The sequence below is a fragment of the Carettochelys insculpta genome, chromosome 7 (genome assembly GCF_033958435.1).
Source record: "Carettochelys insculpta isolate YL-2023 chromosome 7, ASM3395843v1, whole genome shotgun sequence".
NCBI lineage: Eukaryota > Metazoa > Chordata > Testudines > Carettochelyidae > Carettochelys > Carettochelys insculpta.
The window spans coordinates 34400541-34418008 of NC_134143.1; the positions used below are offsets into that span (position 1 = coordinate 34400541).

Here is a 17468-nt window from a genome sequence, read left to right on the forward strand (position 1 = left end):
TTATTGTTATTTTGTTTACATTGGTTGGCTTTCAAGAATGAAAGGAATAAAAGTGGCATCTTTCTCCAAACAGTAATGATTTAATTTGAGTATTACTGACTAGTGCAGTGAGGTTCAAATTTCTATTGTTGTCACAGAGCCTGTTTACAGAACAAAGTTCCAGTCACCGATAACAATTGTGATGCATCTCCAGCCTTACACCCATTTCTTCTCTAGTCCCTTTTTACTTCCTCTTTGCACATCCTTCCTAACCACTGCCTCCTCTCATCTTAAGGGCATAAAAACGGCCATACTGGGTCAGACCAAAAGGTCCATCCAGCCCAGCAGGCTGTCTGCTGACAGTGGCCAGCGCCAGATGCCCTAGAAGGGGTGGACCGAAGACAGCGATCAAGCAATTTGTCTCTTGCCATCCATCTCCAGCCTCTGACAATCCAAGGCCAGGGACACCATTCCTACCCTTGGATAATAGCCTTTTATGGACCTAACCTCCGTGAATTTATGTAGCTCTTTCTTAAATTCTGTTATACTCCTGCCTTCACAGTCTCCTGTGGCAAGGAGTTCCACAGGTTTATTACATGCTGAGTGAAGAACTTAGTTTTAAACCTGCTACCCATTAATTTTACTTGGTGTCCTCTAGTTCTCGTATTATGGGCACAAGTAAATAACTTCTTTACTCACCCTCTCCACACCTGCCAGTTTTATATACCTCTATCACATCCCCCCCTCAGTCTCCTCTTTGCTAAACTGAAAAGTCCCAGTCTTTGTAGCCTCTTCTTATACGGGACCTGTTCCAAGCCCCTCATTTTAGCTGTCCTTTTTTTTTTAAAAAGGTGGAGAAGACCACATTTGCACCCAGTATTCAAGATGTGGGCATACCATCGATTTATACAGGGGCAGTAATACTCCTTGTCTTATTTTCTACCCCATTTTTAATACTTAACATCTTATTTGCCTTTTTGACTGCCTCTGCACACTGCATGGATGTTTTCAAGTAACTATCCATGATAATTCCAAGATCTTTTTCCTGATTAGTTACAGCTAAATTAGCCCCCCCATCATATTGTAAGTACAGTTGGGGTTATTTTGCCAATGTGCATTACCTTACTTACTCACATTAAATTTCACTTGCCAGTTTGTTGCCCACTCACTCAGTTTTATGAGATCTTTTTGAAGTTCTTCACAGTCTGCCTTTGTCTTGACTCTCTTGAACAGTTTAGTGTCATCTGCAAACTTTGCCACCTCGCCCCCTTCTCCAGATCATTTATGAATAAATTGAACAGTATTGGTCCTAGGACTGACCCTTGGGGGACACTACTAGTCACCCCTCTCCATTTGGAAAATTTACTATTTATGCCTACCCTCTGTTTCCTGTCTTTTAACCAGTTCTCAATCCATGAAAGGACCTTCCCTCTTATCCCATGACAACTTGATTTACATAAGAGTCTTTGATGAGGTACCTTGTCAAAGGCTTTCTGGAAATTTAAGTATACTATATCCACTGATCTCCCCTGTCTGCATGTTTGTGAACCCCTTCAAAGAACTCTAAAAGATTTCCCTCTGCAGAAGCCATATTGACTTTTGCCCTTTCTAAATATTGGTGTCACATTAGCTATCTTCCAGTCATTAGGTTACAAACTAGTGTTAATAGTTCTGCAATTTCCCATTTAGTTCTTTCAGAACCCTTTGATGAATGTCATCTGGTCCCAGTGATTTGTTAACATTAAGTTTACCTATTTGTTCCAAAACCTTCTCTAATGACACTTCAATCTGAGACAGTTCCTACCTCCTCAAAGGACGACACTTCAACCTGGGACAGTTCCTTAGTTTCATTTCCCACAAAAAATGGTGCAGGTTTGGGCATCTCCCCAACATCCTTAGCCGTGAAGACTGAAGCAAAGAAATCATTTAGTCTCTCCGCAATGGCTTTATCATCCTTGATTGCTCCTTTTGTATTTGTATTGTCTAGGGGACCCGCTGTTTTTTTTTTTTTTTTTTTTTTTGTTTTTTTTTTAGCAGGCTTCCTGCTTCTAAATGTATTTAAAAAGCATTGTTCTTACTTTTTGAACTTCTTGCTAGGTGTTCCTCAAAATTTTTTTTGGCTTTCCTTATTAAAGTTTTACACTTAATTTGGTAGAATTTATGTTCCTTTCTATTTACCTCACTAGGATTTGCCTTCCACCTTTTGAAAGATGCTTTTTTATGCCTCACTGCTTGTTTTAAATGGGTGTTAACCCAGGGTGGTTCTTTTTTCGGTCTCTTAGTAGGTTTTTTAATTTGCAGTATACATTTGTCTTTGAGAAGCTTCCATGCAGCTTGTGGGGGTTTTTGTTCTAGTCACTCTGGCTTTTAATCAAGTGCCAGAGTGTTGGACTGCTGAGGTGTTCTTCCCGCCACAGGAATATTAAACGTTATTACATTATGATCACTATTCCCAAGCGGTCCTATAATAGTGACCTCATGGACCAGATCCTGCGCTCCACTCAGTATTCAATTGAGAACTGCCCCTCCCCTTGTGGTTTCCCATACCAGCTGCTACAAGAAGCACTCAATGGTATTGAGAAGTCTTATTTCTGCATCTCATCCTGATGTGACATGTACCCAGTCAATATGGGGATAACTGAAATCCCCTATTAGTATCGAGTGTTTTATTTTGGTAGCCTCTCTAATCTCCCTTAGCATTTCAACATCACTACCACCATCCTGATCAGGCAGCCGATAATATATCCCTACTGCTATATTCTTAGTAGAGCTTGGAATTTCTATCCATAGTGATTCTAGGGAAGAATTTTAAAATGAATCAAAATGTTATTTCATTTGATTCTACGTTATCTGTCACATACAGTGCCACTGTCACCCACATGGGCCATTCTATCCTTCAGATATATTTTATATTGTGGTATGATTGTGTCCCATACGTTGCCTTCATTCTACCAGGTTTCTGTGATGCCTATTATGTCAATTTCCTCCTTTAATACAAGGTACTCTAATTCACCCATCTTATTAGTCAGACTTCTAGCATTTGTGTAGAAGCATTTTAAATATTTGCCTCTGCCTATTTGTCTGCCCATCCCAGACATATTAGATTCTTTTATATGCGATTGTCTGATCTAGCCCATTGTTTGATATTCCCCGCCCACCCCCCCCCCCCTTTTTTTTTTTTTTTTTTTTTTTTTTTTTTATACACACACTAAAGCCTAGAGGATATCTATTGATGGATTCTCCTCTTAAGACAGAGTTTGTCCGATCCATGTGCTCCTCTGCACCAATCGCCCCCACCCCCCACCCCCAATCTCTTAGTTTAAAAACTGCTCTGACTTTTTTGATGTTTGGTGCCCGCAGTCTGGATCCCCTTTGATTTAGGTGGAGCCCATCCTTCCTGTATAGGCTTCCCGTCTCTCAAAAGTGCCCCTAGTTCCTAACAAATCTAAACCCCTCTTCCCTACACCATCGTCTCATCCACGCATTCAGACTCTGAATTTCTGCTTGCCTACCTGGCCCTGCGCATGGAACAGGAAGCATTTCTGAAAATGCCACTTTAAAGGTCCTGGGTTTCAGTCTCTTTCCTAGCAACCTAAGTTTGGCCTCCAGCATGTCTCTCCTACCCTTTCCTATGTCGTTGATACTGACATGTACCATGACCACTGGCTCCTCCCCAGCACTAGACATTAGTCTACTCAGATGCCTTGAGAGATCTACAACCTTTGCGCCAGGCAGGCAAGTCACCATATGGTTTTCCCAGTCATTGCAAACCCAGCTACCTTATTCTTCAAAACCATCTCATTAACAGCACTGGTGATTCTGGTCCCTGAAGTTGGCATTTACAAGCCTTCTGTTAAGCTCCTCTAGCTGCACAACTAACTTCATCTGCTCATTCAGGCTCCATGGATCATCTTTGCAGTGGAAATTCCAGACACCAACAGAAGCAGTGGGAAATCAGCACCACTTGAATAGCTTTCCACAACACTGGCTAATCAGTAAGTGCACTGGTTCAAAGCATTATAAGAATGTTTCACCTGCCAGCATCAGTCTATTTCTATATATCTATCCTTTCAAAAAGGCCCAGGACACCCCACATCACCAGAAGCAGCAAAGCATGTTTTACAATACTCAGTACTGACAAAGGTTACAGAATCTGCAAAGACAAACATGGTATCTGTTTTAATATTTGTAATGCACAGAAGAGTATGAAAATGCAGTCTCAAAATGAGAATGGCAACACCCGGTGAATGTTATAAAAATAATTAGAGCAAGTGTTATAAGCAGTCCATCCACATTTGGTTTTGAACGCACAAGGAAACATAATAAACTTTTCCAACAGCCAATTATAGACTGCATATTGAAAATTAAAACCACAGAACATGTGTCTTCAGAAAGGTGCTGTAACTATGTATAATGCACAGGAAAAACATAACATGTTTGTGACCATCAAGTTAAGGTAACATGCCCAATTCAGTCTGTGCTTGCTAGTTATACCAAGCCGCTTTCAATGTTTTGATTGATTGATTGATTTATTTTTAATAAAAAAAATCTGAACTCATTGCCAAGTTACTCTTCCAAAGCACATATGAAGCTGTTTTACGAGAAACGAGACTGATGCTTCATAGTCTTGCTTCACTATAAGTTTGTTTTAGCTGGATTATTTGCTTCTTTCTGTGCTGTTTCCTGACCTCAGCCATGAAACAACTGTCAGACTCAAACCAGGCTTGGCTCTGGCAAGCAAAATGCAAGATCATTCCACCACTGTCCCTTCTCTCTCTTACACACACTGCTGGGGAAGTAATACACCTATGTGAAGTAAGCAGGTTTAATTACACCCCAGTACTGAAGAAATACAAAAGGACGTACCCATGGCCATACAGGAAGACTGTGGCAGAGCAAGGCACTGAACTTTAGTCCCAGGCTAGTGTACTAACCATTAGCCCAGTCCTCTCAAACTACTCACCTCAGGAGGGAGTGTGGAAGCACTTCTCTGAACAGATTCTTCACACACACCCAAAAGAGACTGACAAGTTGTCAACCTTAAAATGTCACTAAATCTACTTCCTACGCTCCTGTCAGAGCTCAGAAGGATTTTCCTAGCTCTGGAAAGATTCTTCAGCAGCAGCATAGCCTCTGTTCTCTAAGCCTTTAGTACAGCAGATCTCAAGTGAGATTCACTGTAACCCACTTCTGACAACAAGGGTGTGGAAGAGCCCTGCAATGCAAGTGGAGAGAGCTTTGAGCCCAGTCTTCAGCCCCAGGTCCCAGCAAGTCCATGCTGACCCCATTAAATTGGGGTCCTGACCCAGTTTGAGAACCACTGTTGAAGTGTGGATTTTTAAGGATCAGAGCATGTATTTCATATGAGCTGCAAGGCTCTGCTCCAATGTAACCTTTCCTTCCACTTCTACTGGCCAAAACACTTGCACTCATTTGAGGTAACATCATGCTTCAAATGAATCTTACAAACAGGTAACTTAACATCCAAAAAATTTGATCATCCACATTAATAGGAACTTTTTTAAAACCCCTTTTACTGGCAAAGCCTGCAACCAATTTTCCATTTGTACTTTGAATAGGTAATCATAGGGAAGTTACTACAGGTTTTCTACCTACCACTTCAAAGAGCTGCAGTTCCTGGAGATTCCCCCAAGGGTTAGGGAGGTCTAGTTATTGCTGCCACCATCAAAACATAACATTCAGCTTCTCCCTTTCAGATGCTCTTAACGGAAAAATCCATGAATAGAGTAAGATCCATACACCCCAACTAGAAATATTCTGCCACAATATATTGTGCACTAAATATTTCATGAAGCATATAAAAAAAAAATCACACTGGTGAACATTTGACATTTTCTGAACTGTAAAACTTAAATTTAAGAAATGGATGTTTGTTATAGTACAAATGAGTAGTTAATGGTGACAGTTATATTTGCTCCCCTTCCCTAAAATTTCAGGTAATTTCTTAAAGATTGACTGTAACCTAGCAATTTGGTTTCATCATTATATACAAATATTTTACTAACATCAGAACATACTAGTGACAGTCTAAACACTCCTCCTCCTTTACGGAAGTAAAGAGTCAAGCAAAAACAGAAGCTGATATTCCTGAAGAGGGAACAATCTCATGGGCTATGGATTGTAACTGGCTGCCTCAAAAACCACTAGTCTCCTTGAAATCTGGCAGCATGCCTCCATTTACAAAGTTTGACAGGAACTGTAGTCTCACTGCCAAATGCTGTAATTTAGAGGAACACTGACTAGAAAAGAATGCTTGTAGTGGGGAAGCAGCCATCTAGTAAAAATTAAAACAGTTTTCTATAGTAACGATGTATCTGGAATCCAAACCAACTCAGTCAAGAAACCTTAAAGGGGGAGGTTTCCTCGACAAGTCCATTTAGCTTTAAGCCTTTTGGAACACAATTTTCAGCAGTCTAGGAGTATGAAGTCCTAAAGTAGTTTGTAATAGGCTTCTTGTTCAAAAGCCAGCAATGAGCAGAATGCTTATCTAAAAACTAATTTAAGTTATGGAATCCAATACTTTTCACTGAATGCTAGATTTTATATTAAAATAAACTACCCAAGTATATGCACAATTTATTGTTTTAAACAAACATGAGGAATTTGTGAACTCAAATTCTCAAGTGCTAACTGATGCTGTTGATAGTCATTATATCAAGCGTGAGGTGTATTAATATATTGGCAAAATGGCACAAGTGACATATGCAATCTTTCCTGAATTTTTACTTTAGGCAAGACCCTTCACATTATTTTAAACAGGTTTTTTTAGTACACCAAGTGTTATTCAAGACCATGCAGACAGAAGCAGAAGCAGCCTTCCTTTTAGCTAAAAGGAATGCTTTAAAACTTCCTTTTGAAATCAGCCCATTTGCAGCAATGCAGGTCAGCTAATTCAAGCATGAACAGGAATGAGCACAAGTATGCATCTTCCTCCCCGCCCATCTCGGATTTGCAACTAGAGGATTAAACAGATAAGCCACTGAACAGATTTCCTAGGTGTTAAGACACACCTTTGGAACACATTTCCCTTACCTCTTAGAGACTCTGTAATGTGCTGTAGTCAGTTTCCCAGTCTGAGGGTCATGTACAGTAGCCCGGCTCAGCTACAAAAAGAGAAAGGACAAGGACAAGGGCTTACTCTAGTAATAGGCTTCTTTTTGCCAAGCCACAGATGATTGGAAGGGTTTCTGATTGGTCTGGATGGTATGCAATGCGCTCAGATCAGCAGCAATATTTGAAGACAGTAGCTGCAGCTGCCATTTCCAAATCAAGAAGAATTAGGTGGACAAATTTGGCGAGAATGTCCTTTCACTTTTTTGAAACTAGAGACTTTCTGCAAACATTTTATAGTGCTGAGTTTCAAAGACAATTCCTCTGCATCCAGAAGTTTAATGTTTTTTAATTTTTGTTAAAGGAGAACAAGGTTTTGTACAGAACACATAATAGCTTATGGAGGACAGAACCTTAATATATATCTTTACGTGTTGCTTAAGACTTTTTTTCAAAAAAGGAACAAGTACACAAAGAAGCAATGATTTTTAGCAAAACAGAGGGAACTTAGAAGCTGTGAAGAAGAAAATACTCGTTTCTTCAAAGTTTGAGTTAGGAGGGAACAAAAAACCCAGAGGAAGACTCTTAGATAACTGTTCATTAGTCCATATAAAACGCAAATGTTTTTGAAAGCCAATGCAACTGTTATGCAGAACTTGCCTCCACTTCTGAATGCAAGGGATCCTAAGTCTGCCAGATTTAGCAAGAGAGCAATTAGAATGTTTGATGGCATATACTGTGAGCATAAAGAACTTCCAGTGAGTTTTTGCACCTGTGCACATTCTTATTTGGAAAAAAATGAATACTAGCTACAATGGTAAAAACAGAACTTCTAGTTGAAGGAAAAGACTGAGAAACTCAGCAGCAACCGCCTGTTATATCTGTATATATTAGAGATGGTTTAGAAAGTAAAAAAAGTATCTTTTTAAGACCACCTCTTTTCCATGAATGAGCCAAGAACCAGCACTCATTACAGGCCCAGAACGTTGGTGGTGTATGACGTCTCTTACCTTTTGCTAATTCTGTAATGTGCCGTCTCCAAGACTCCCGTTATGGGGTTTGAAATGGTGGCTCGCCTCAGCTGTGAAGCGAACCAATCAGAATAGTTGCATTACAAAGTAAATATTGCATTACATTTATCCGACCATTCAGAAACCCACAAAAGGGCAAAAGAATTCCCAGACAAGCCATGCACTGCATCCAATCACTTTCCACTGTAGAGTTTTTACAGGCAGGCAGAAAAAAAAAAGATTTTTAATGGAGCAGGAATCACTAATAAAAAGTTGATACTTCAGCTCCTTCTTAAAGGAGTGATACATTTTTCCCCTAGAAGCAATATACCAGTTTCTGGGAAGCAAGAAAAACAGCTGGTTGGATAAGTAAAGCTATTTCCAGCAATATCTTGCAATTTCTTTATACGTCAAGTGATGAAAGTTGTACAGCGCACACGCACAGCATTTTAATATAGCGTACATCCAGGATGCATTTTAAGATTAAATCACCAACAACCAACCAGGCGGAGGACTGGAAAACAAGAAAACATTACCTTGGAATCTGAAGAAATCTCAGTTGTATTAGTATAAACCTTCTACCTAAATTTAATAGTTAATCTGTGTTTTACACTGTTCCAGAATGCAGACCCATCAGCCACACCATGATCGCAAATCATGTGAAACGTCTCCCATATTTTGGGTTATCCAAATAAGACTTTGGGCCAAAACTGTTCTAGGGCTTCTCCTCTCCCACCAAAATGCTTAACAATGGTGCAGTGTAGTTATTTGCTTCCCTCCAGTTTTAGCCAGCATTCTGCCCCATTTCCACAAGATGCGTTTATGCCATAGGATGGCACCACAAAGACTGTGCAGTAGCAACAAGCAACCAGCTACTATTTAGCAAGTCACAACTGGGAAAGTTTGGGTTGCAGTAGTCTAACATTAGAAACACTAGAAAGTCACTGCTGTAGACTGCACTGTGATGGCTCCAGGCCAGTGAAGGTTTGAGTCACGTTTGTCGATTTGGGCAAGTGTTTTTCCACCAATTTTTGTTTCCCAATAAAGGCTCAGTGCATCTCAGACTAAATTCAAACAAACAGTCAGGGAAACCCTTAATCTGCACTGTTCTCACCCTGTTTTGTCCCTTGGGTAAATAGTGGCTGGATCATGGCACACAGCCTACTACTCAAGAGCAGTTCTCCTGCCAGCTAGTGACTACGGAGGAGAAGACTGGACAGTGATTACAGACCCTTTCATATGTAGGCTCTAAAACTTCTGAGACTCCCAATGCCTAGAATACAAGAGCTGAACTTTCCGTCTCAAAGCATAGCCTCATGTACCAACCACTGCTGAACTCTACAATGTCTATGCTTTATGTTTGAAAAAATGCAGAACATTGACTTAATGCAGCTTTGTAACAGACTGAACATCCGACTAGAAGACAGTGGTGCAAAGAAGTTTAGTTTAAGTCCACTAACATGTATGCATGGTTTAAGAGTTTCATTGATCCTTATAGCAGGTTATTTCAACTGCATAAAAAAAAAGTAGGTTTTTTACACTCCAAGGAGGCAGCACTAGTTACTCCTACAGCAACCCAATACATACTTAACTTATGAGTGCTCACTAAAATGAGACACATACCTACCTTTTTCACTAAATGAGCAAACTTCCCCTGCTTACATGAGCCAGCCATGGGGTCCCTGGCTGGGGGGCAGGCAGACCTGCAGCTGGCTGTGCTTCAGCTGCAAGGTCCCCGGCTGGGGAGACCCACGGCTGGCTCTGCTCTAGTCTTAGACCCCCTCCTCCACCCCTAAACAGCTCCTGCCTTAGACACTCCTCCTCCTGCAGCCTCTTCACCAGGGCTGCTAGGCTGGGCAGCTCCCCCAGCCCTCCTGCTCCCAGCAGTTAATAGTCATTAAAAGCAATTAATTCCAGTGTTAAGGTTTCAGCACAAAGGCGTAAGGTAATTACTATCTCCAGCAACTATCTTTATTGATAGATATCTGCTTGAGGCAGCAGGGTTAAGAAACTGCAACTGGCTTCTTTAATAGCCACATGCAGCTTTGAACTGCCCAGTTGGTGACCTTTAACAAATCTAATGGGACCCATAAGTTGGGAATCCCTGCTCTATACACATACATACACTACATCCTATTTCTGGTGCAACACTATTAAAATACATCAGAAAAAGTACCTAAACTCAGCTGGTTTATGTCAAGTTACAAGCATGTGGAATGAACTGGAGACTTTTATATGTATGTTAATGGGAATTTAGCATTGCTCTTATGAGTTTTTGCCTATGAGCAGAAACTGGGGAACCAATTATGCTCATATGGCGAGGATGAGTGTATAATCTATTCCATGATTTTGTAGTCAACCCACAAATTGGGCTCAGATTCCTGATCAGCCATACATAGGATGCACAGGGATGTGAAATAAGATTCCCTGACAGTCTGGAGTGTTACCTCATGAACAAAGAATGCCACAGGCTAGTGAGCCTACTCTTCACTCAGTACTCAAGTCATGGCTAACAAAGGCAGCACCATTCTTGAAGTGATATAGTCAAGACTTAGATTTGCTTGAAGCAAAATAGTTGATATAGTTTCCTCATAGGTACTTCTGATGAAGGGCATACACATTGTGGCTAGGTACATTTGCTCTACTTTTTCCCAATAATTATCTGTTCATCATAAAAACAGAACTACTGAGGGATATGATACACTTGTTTGCATCTGACTTCAGATACAGCTGACCATCCATATAAGCATGCATTAAACGGAATAGCTTCACCTCAAGTACAAGTCTCGAGATAAGGTTAAACGGAGACCAGTCATGCGATAATCAAGACCTTGATACATTAAGTTTCCCAAAAAGATTTCATGAGTCCTGGTGTTACGGTTGCCAAGTAACTGGCTGGGTCAGTGTTTCCCAGAGCACGAAATGTGCACCACCAGTGATGTATGAAAGAAAGAAATTCAAGGGGTACATGGCAGAAAACAAATTACTTAAAAAAAAAATTAGATAAGCATTGGGAGTGGGGTACACCGATAAGACTGAAGTCCCTAAGAGTACATGAATGTTTTACATTTGGGAAACATTGGCCTGGGGTGTCTTCCAGAAAGATAACATCTTTTGTTTGACCTGGGCGCTCATGGCCCCCCAACAATCAGCCTGCTTTAGGTTACTTCAGATTCAGAGACTAGTACTTTGGACTCTGGTTTTTATAAATGGGATTGGAGAGTTGAGGTGATGAAGTGGAAGAGAAAGGCTACATTAGTTGCAAATTCTTAGAGCTCCCACAGTTCAAAGTTAAATGAAGCTATGGTGAAAGTTGCTGAAAAGAACTACCCCCTCCCCTCACCCTACTCTGAAAACCACAGGGTCCTGAGTCAGTTTCAGACAGATAACCATGTACAGCACTGCAAGTTTACTGCTCCTCTACCAATTCAGGGACAAACAAATGCAACTTCAGCAAACGCTAGAAAATGGTGCCAGACAGCTATTAGCATTTTTCTGGTTAACTGAAGGGGTGATAGTATTGCCATCTACGGCATATGACAGTTAAAACTAGGGTTTGTTTTTTTTTTTAATTGATATTACAATGCTGGATAAAGTTTGTACTGTACTACTATTCTGTAGACAGCCATTTGGTAAATGATCATCACCTGTTGTCCATAACCTCATATAATGGTGGCTCCAAAATTGCATCACCATAGGAAAAAAAATCACTGGTCATTTATATATCATAGTGACTCGTGACAAATACTGAACATAAATTACAGTGGTGGTAGCAGGAGCTACACACTGAGCCAGGCTGGCTGCAGTAAGGAGAAGTTTCATGCTGTGACTATTGTGAGATCGAAGTAGGTTCTCTCCTCCATTAACACCTACAAAAAAAAAAATCAATCTTATTCAGCACAACATTTTGGTAAACTGCACCGCCATTCCTTGAGAAGAAATTCTAATTACCCTCACAACTTTCCTGCAAGCCAGGCAAAGGAAAAAAAATTGCTGGGCGTAATATTTGCCCAAGGTAACTTCTCACATTCACAATCAAGAGGTGAACTGAGATGAACACAGAACATTAGAGGTCACTGATGTTTCCAAAAAAATTAGAAAAAAATTAAAGCTCTTTACCCTTGGTTTTGCTAGTTCTTTCACAATTTCAATTTCTTCATCAGAAATAATTTCAAGGAAGCGAACAATCCGAGGCTGGTCCCATTCATCCTCCTGTTTGACAGGGCCAAGAATGTATTTGGGATTCTGGTTTCCATCAAAATAGCGGCAGAAGAGTTTCTTCTGTCTCCGTGGCGTCTGAAAGAAAAGCAGAACAAAATAAAGTGTCCTATAGTGCTGTTAATGTGAGGAAGCACGAATGATTGAGACTTCACAAGTCAAGCAGTTATGAAATTTGATGGTCAAATGCCTTCAACCAACCATAATGTGATGCTATGCCCCCTTTCCTCAGAAAGCGTCATTCATATTTACTTCATGAAAGAGGGACAGCACCACATTTTGGTTAGCTGAAGGCATCTAACCATAAAATTTCATAATTGGTTGACAACTGCAAGTTTCTCACATAAATCATTAGTGCTTCCTCATGCTAAACAATTACACACAAAAATGACAGAATTCACCCTAATGTCACCCAACCAGTATGGCTACATATTGTATACTCACACCATCTAAGTCTGACCACTTACTCTCTTGGCGTTCTTGCCAATATTCACAATGGGGTGGTTTTATTTATTGGTAGAAAAGAAGCCGGTACTCAGTCAACTCCGCGTCCCCTGGCCAGCCAGCGACAATTCTAGGTGGGCTAGGGCTGCTGCCTGGGCTTTTGCGCACCAGCCAGCTCCCTGTTGCGTGGCTGCCAGTGACCCCCACCACCTGGCCAGGGATCCTGCAGCTGGGGCTGCCAGGTGCTGGTAAATACTGGCACAAAAAGAGAAGACACTGTTTCTATATCGGCATTTCAAACATCCACACTGCAAAGCACTACCACTGATGTTATGACTGATTCCCCATTAACCTATGTACCTAGAAGCAGATCATTGTTCTGTGTTATCTATGATTCTCTTCCTGCCAATTACAGGAGAATTACCTTTTGGGTGGAATGGTGTGAAGGGTATTACAACTATAGGAACTTGAATGGCTTAGCCTGAATTCTTACTGCAAACTAAGTGGGTTCCTGCCTGACTTGAGGAGGAGCCTGAATTCTAATCTATACTCGTAGCTGAAATAACCTACCCTAGGTTTAAAGCACCTGCAAACCCAATATGGGCAGCAGGAAAGGCTGGGAAAGGCCCCAGGTAGACTATGCAGTGCAGACATTCAGGGGGCAGGGGTGGTCCAACAAATATTAAGTTCTGCAAAAATTAAATGTTAAATTAAAAATGGTTTCAACTGAAGGTCAAAGAAAAATTTTACACAATTGAATTAGAAATGATGAGCTCAACCCTCTAGTTCCTAAACAGTGACAGCTGAAGACCATTTAGACAAGTATCAGATGTACCAGATTTAGTCTAGCTTCAAAAACAAGAAGTCCTGTAGCACTTTATAGTCTGTTGGTCTATAAGGTGCCACAGGACTTGTTACTATTTACACAAAAGATCTGAAAGGTATCCACCAGCACCTCTTAGAAAGCTAAGATGAATAAATTCATAGGCACTTCAAAGAGCAGCGAAGAGCTATGTCTGTATGGCAGAGCTCCATATCTTGAAACATGCCTGTTATTTCAAGATATTTTTCCCCAAGTAACAGGAATGCTATTTCAGCATCTCTGTAGTCCTCTGTGCAGGAGGAGAATGGGATGCCTCAAAATAGTGCTTTATTTCTACATTTCGCACTGTTTAGACAGTGCCAAATGCCGAAACAGCCTGTTTTGAACTACACTTGAAATACACCATGCAAACTGCTTAGCTTATTTCATTGCAGATGTGTTGCCAAAGAGACTATTCATTCAGTGTCATGATGAGCAGCAGACTGTCTCATTTTAAGAGCAACAAAATAGTAACTTCACTTTCCCTGTGCCTACTGGTACTTTAGCCTCCTCATTTGGTTTAGGAAGCCATGCTAGCTTAATATTGGACATCTTACAGCAAACATTAACTTCCTAATCTGTAGTCTTAAAAATGAAGAAGGTTGAGTACTGTGTGTAATAATGAAGCCTTGTTGTAATGAAATACCCTTAATTTCTCTCTCTCTGTTCTAAGTGGTAGTAAAATACACTTGCAATAAATCTGTGGGCAGCATCCTTATGCACAGTTTACTGTTTCTTCATTCATAGATGCATGGTAGAGGAAATGGAGAGGGATGGTGCAGCATCTATACTTGTCCTATTGCTACCATGATTTTATATTCAAGCTGCATACAAACTTCTTGCAAACGTTCATTAAAAATGCGTTAAAACATAAGGCACCAGGAGGACAGGAGTGAGAAGGAAAAAACAGTTTTCTAAATGTGTGCCAGTTCATCCCTGCAACTGACTGATCTTCCTGAATGGCAGAACTTGCCGATGCCTCTGAGTGAGTCTTGCATGGCTGGTATTGTAGACTGAACAAAAACAAAAACCGACAGGTGTAGTCCACTTTACCATTTTGATACCCTCTCCACGGCACAGCATTTCATACTTCTGTCTCTCTGGCAGGTAATCTTTGCTTGGTTTCTTCTTTTCAGTCTTTATTTCCTCGTCAGTCTGGCTATCTGTTTCACTGGTAGACTTATTTGCTTCTTTTTCTTTAGACATGATATATTCGAAGTATTTTAAGTTACCATTTGCTCTTTGATGTTCAGGATCTAATGGAGAAGAAAAATGGAACCACAGGTAAGTTTGCAACTTGTAGGAATCAACCTCAAAGTGCATATAAAAGTAGCTCCTTGAAAAACACTATTCATTCTGGGTCGGAAGTTGTTAAAGTTAGATGAGCCATCATGTTTGCATGGTTAATATCAGGACATATATTATAGTTAAAAGCATGACCCACTCAAAAAGATGATTCTGTGTTTTCCTTGTCGTAAAAGGGATGGGAACAGGTATGGGAAAGCTTATCTTAACTGACAGAGTCCAAGAAACTGATTCCTGCCACTGTGTCACAGGGGAGAGCACCTGCAAGAACTGAGGGGAAGTCAAGAGAAATAGCGACACCGTGTGAAAAAATACGTGGTACTGTCCCACCAGTAAAGCCAATAGGGAGAGCTAGGACAGAGACAGTTTTAGTTTTTCCTGTCCATATATCTGCTAACACTGCTACTTAAACTTTGCCAGCTCAGCTCTCCAGCTCATGAAGGGGTTTTACTGCTGTGAAAGAATTAATTCAAAATTAACATTAAAACATCTTTTAGGCACTCATACTGCACTGGTAAAAATGAATAAAATGCCACCTAAATATCACAAGGCATGCCGTTACTGGATTTTATACGATATGTTTTGGTGATGTCACATGAAGTTCTCAGTTTGCAATTATTTTTAAAAAGAAGTGTCAGGTCTGCAGACTCAAGATCCTGCATTCTGAGCTCAGTTTAAACAATGCTGTTTATGTACATGAAAGAATGAAATTCATCTATGGGACGCTGAAGCTATACTGACTGTATAACTAAGTGCAGGTCTAAACTACAGTGGAAGGTTGAATTAAGTAGCAATGTTAGTTATGTAGCTGGAGCCAGCGTACCTTAATTCAGGCTTCTGAACAATCTCCAAGGGAAATCAATGGGAACATTTGCTCCCATCAACTTCCCTTACTCCTAACAAGGGTTGGGAATATGGATGCCGACAAAGGCAACCTGTAAGTTCGATTTAAGATAACCCTAACTCTGGAGATTGACCACTGCAGGGTAAACCTTCCCCTTAATGAAGGCATTCCCTAAGGAATAAAAAGATGGTAAAACTAGTTTTTAAACAAACTTTGAAAATGATGTTTGGATACTACAGACAATGAGAGCAGTGTGCGTAATTAGATGGAAAGGATCTCCAAAAAGAGATCAAGTGTTGAGCTAGCCGCTATTTTTATATAGTGCGCTGGAACTGAACTCTACTACTATATAATATAACTTCAGTAAGATTATGCGAGTGACTGCATGCTTATCTTGTCAATGAAACATAGGACTGCCTCAAGTTAACATGAAAATAGGGCAGTCAACATGCATTATTGCCTGGGATTCTCGATGGTCACTCAATGAGTAGGACTCCTTTATCAACCTCCTATCTGCGAGTCCATTGATGGCTGATAAGACCTTTTTCTCCAGAATTGGACTGATCACAGAAGGGGCAGGTGTTGGTTGCTGTTGGAGAGACATGGGGCAGCTTTTCCTCGTCTTTTCCTCTCCACTTCTCATCTGCACTGCAATAGGACTTCTGACATTGTGCCACCTCCTCACAGATTACAGTTCTCCCCTGGGGAACAGCGTGGGCAAAGTTCTCCCAAGTCTCGACACCAATGCCACACTTATGTGCCTTTAGCACATCCCCTATATCACTTCCTTTGGTCCCCACAATACTCCATCATTCCTCCAACTCAGAAAACCATGTGTGTTTTGGAAGGTGCTGATCAGACATCTGAACCATATGACCAGTCCAACAAAGGTTGTTGGTGAATGACAGTGAAGTCAATACTGCTCATACTGGACTCTTCCAGGACACTTGTGTTCATGCGTCTATCCTCTCAAGAGGAATTTGGGATTCTCCTGAGGCAGTGCTGATATTATTCAAGTGCCTTCAAAGAATGCCCTTATGTCGGGCAGCTTCTGCATGCGTACATAGCATTGGAATTACCACTGCACAGCACACAAGCAGCTTTGTCTTGAGATAGATGCCCCAGTTTTCAGGGGCCCTTTACCTCAGGCGGGCAAAAGCAGTGCTTGCATGGCTCAGACAATGGTGGATTTCTACAGTGTCAACTTTAGGGGAAGAGGACTTCCAAGCTATGGGAAATGCTCCGCTTTTTCAGCGGTTCTTTCTTGACTTCAATAGAGGGTATGATTGTCCCAGCTGCAAGGGCTGGTGGAGCACCTTCATCTTTTTGATATTCCAAGTGAGGCCAAAATTCTTGTATGCTTTGATGAAGGCACTCAAGATGGTCTGAAGGGCTCTGGAAGAAAAAGCAGCAACCATGGCATCCACATATTGGTGCTCCATGATGAAGATCATGGAGTCCTGCTTTTAGCTTTCAGTCTCCTGAGATTGAAAAGCTTTTTGTTCCTTCTATAGACAATCTTCACACCATGTGGAAGCTTACCATCCATGAGGTGAAGGGTCATGGGGATGAGGATACAGAACAGTGATGAGGCCATGACAGACTTGTTTGACCCCTGTTTTAACCTCAAAAGGGTTGTTTATGATCTGCTGTTGCTCTACACTGTGCCAGACATGTCATAAAGCAGCCTTAAAAAAAAAGGCTAACGAATTTTTGGGGGCAGCCAGTTTCTGAG

General features: G+C 40.9%; 1 protein-coding gene across 4 annotated transcripts in view; it reads right to left on the minus strand.

Moving 5' to 3' along the window:
* P4HA1 (prolyl 4-hydroxylase subunit alpha 1) overlaps positions 1 to 17468 on the minus strand; it is a 61245-nt gene that overhangs the window by 25996 nt on the left and 17781 nt on the right. For 2 of the 4 annotated variants that reach the window (XM_075000298.1, XM_075000297.1), the window contains exons 7-9: positions 14638 to 14840; positions 12180 to 12356; positions 7033 to 7103 (exon numbers count right to left, since the gene is read on the minus strand). In XM_075000298.1, coding sequence (XP_074856399.1) covers positions 7033 to 7103; positions 12180 to 12356; positions 14638 to 14840 — 451 coding nt within the window. Of the gene's footprint in view, positions 1 to 7032; positions 7104 to 8060; positions 8132 to 12179; positions 12357 to 14637; positions 14841 to 17468 lie in introns of all 4 variants that reach the window. The other 2 variants (XM_075000300.1, XM_075000299.1) reach the window with 1 other exon arrangement.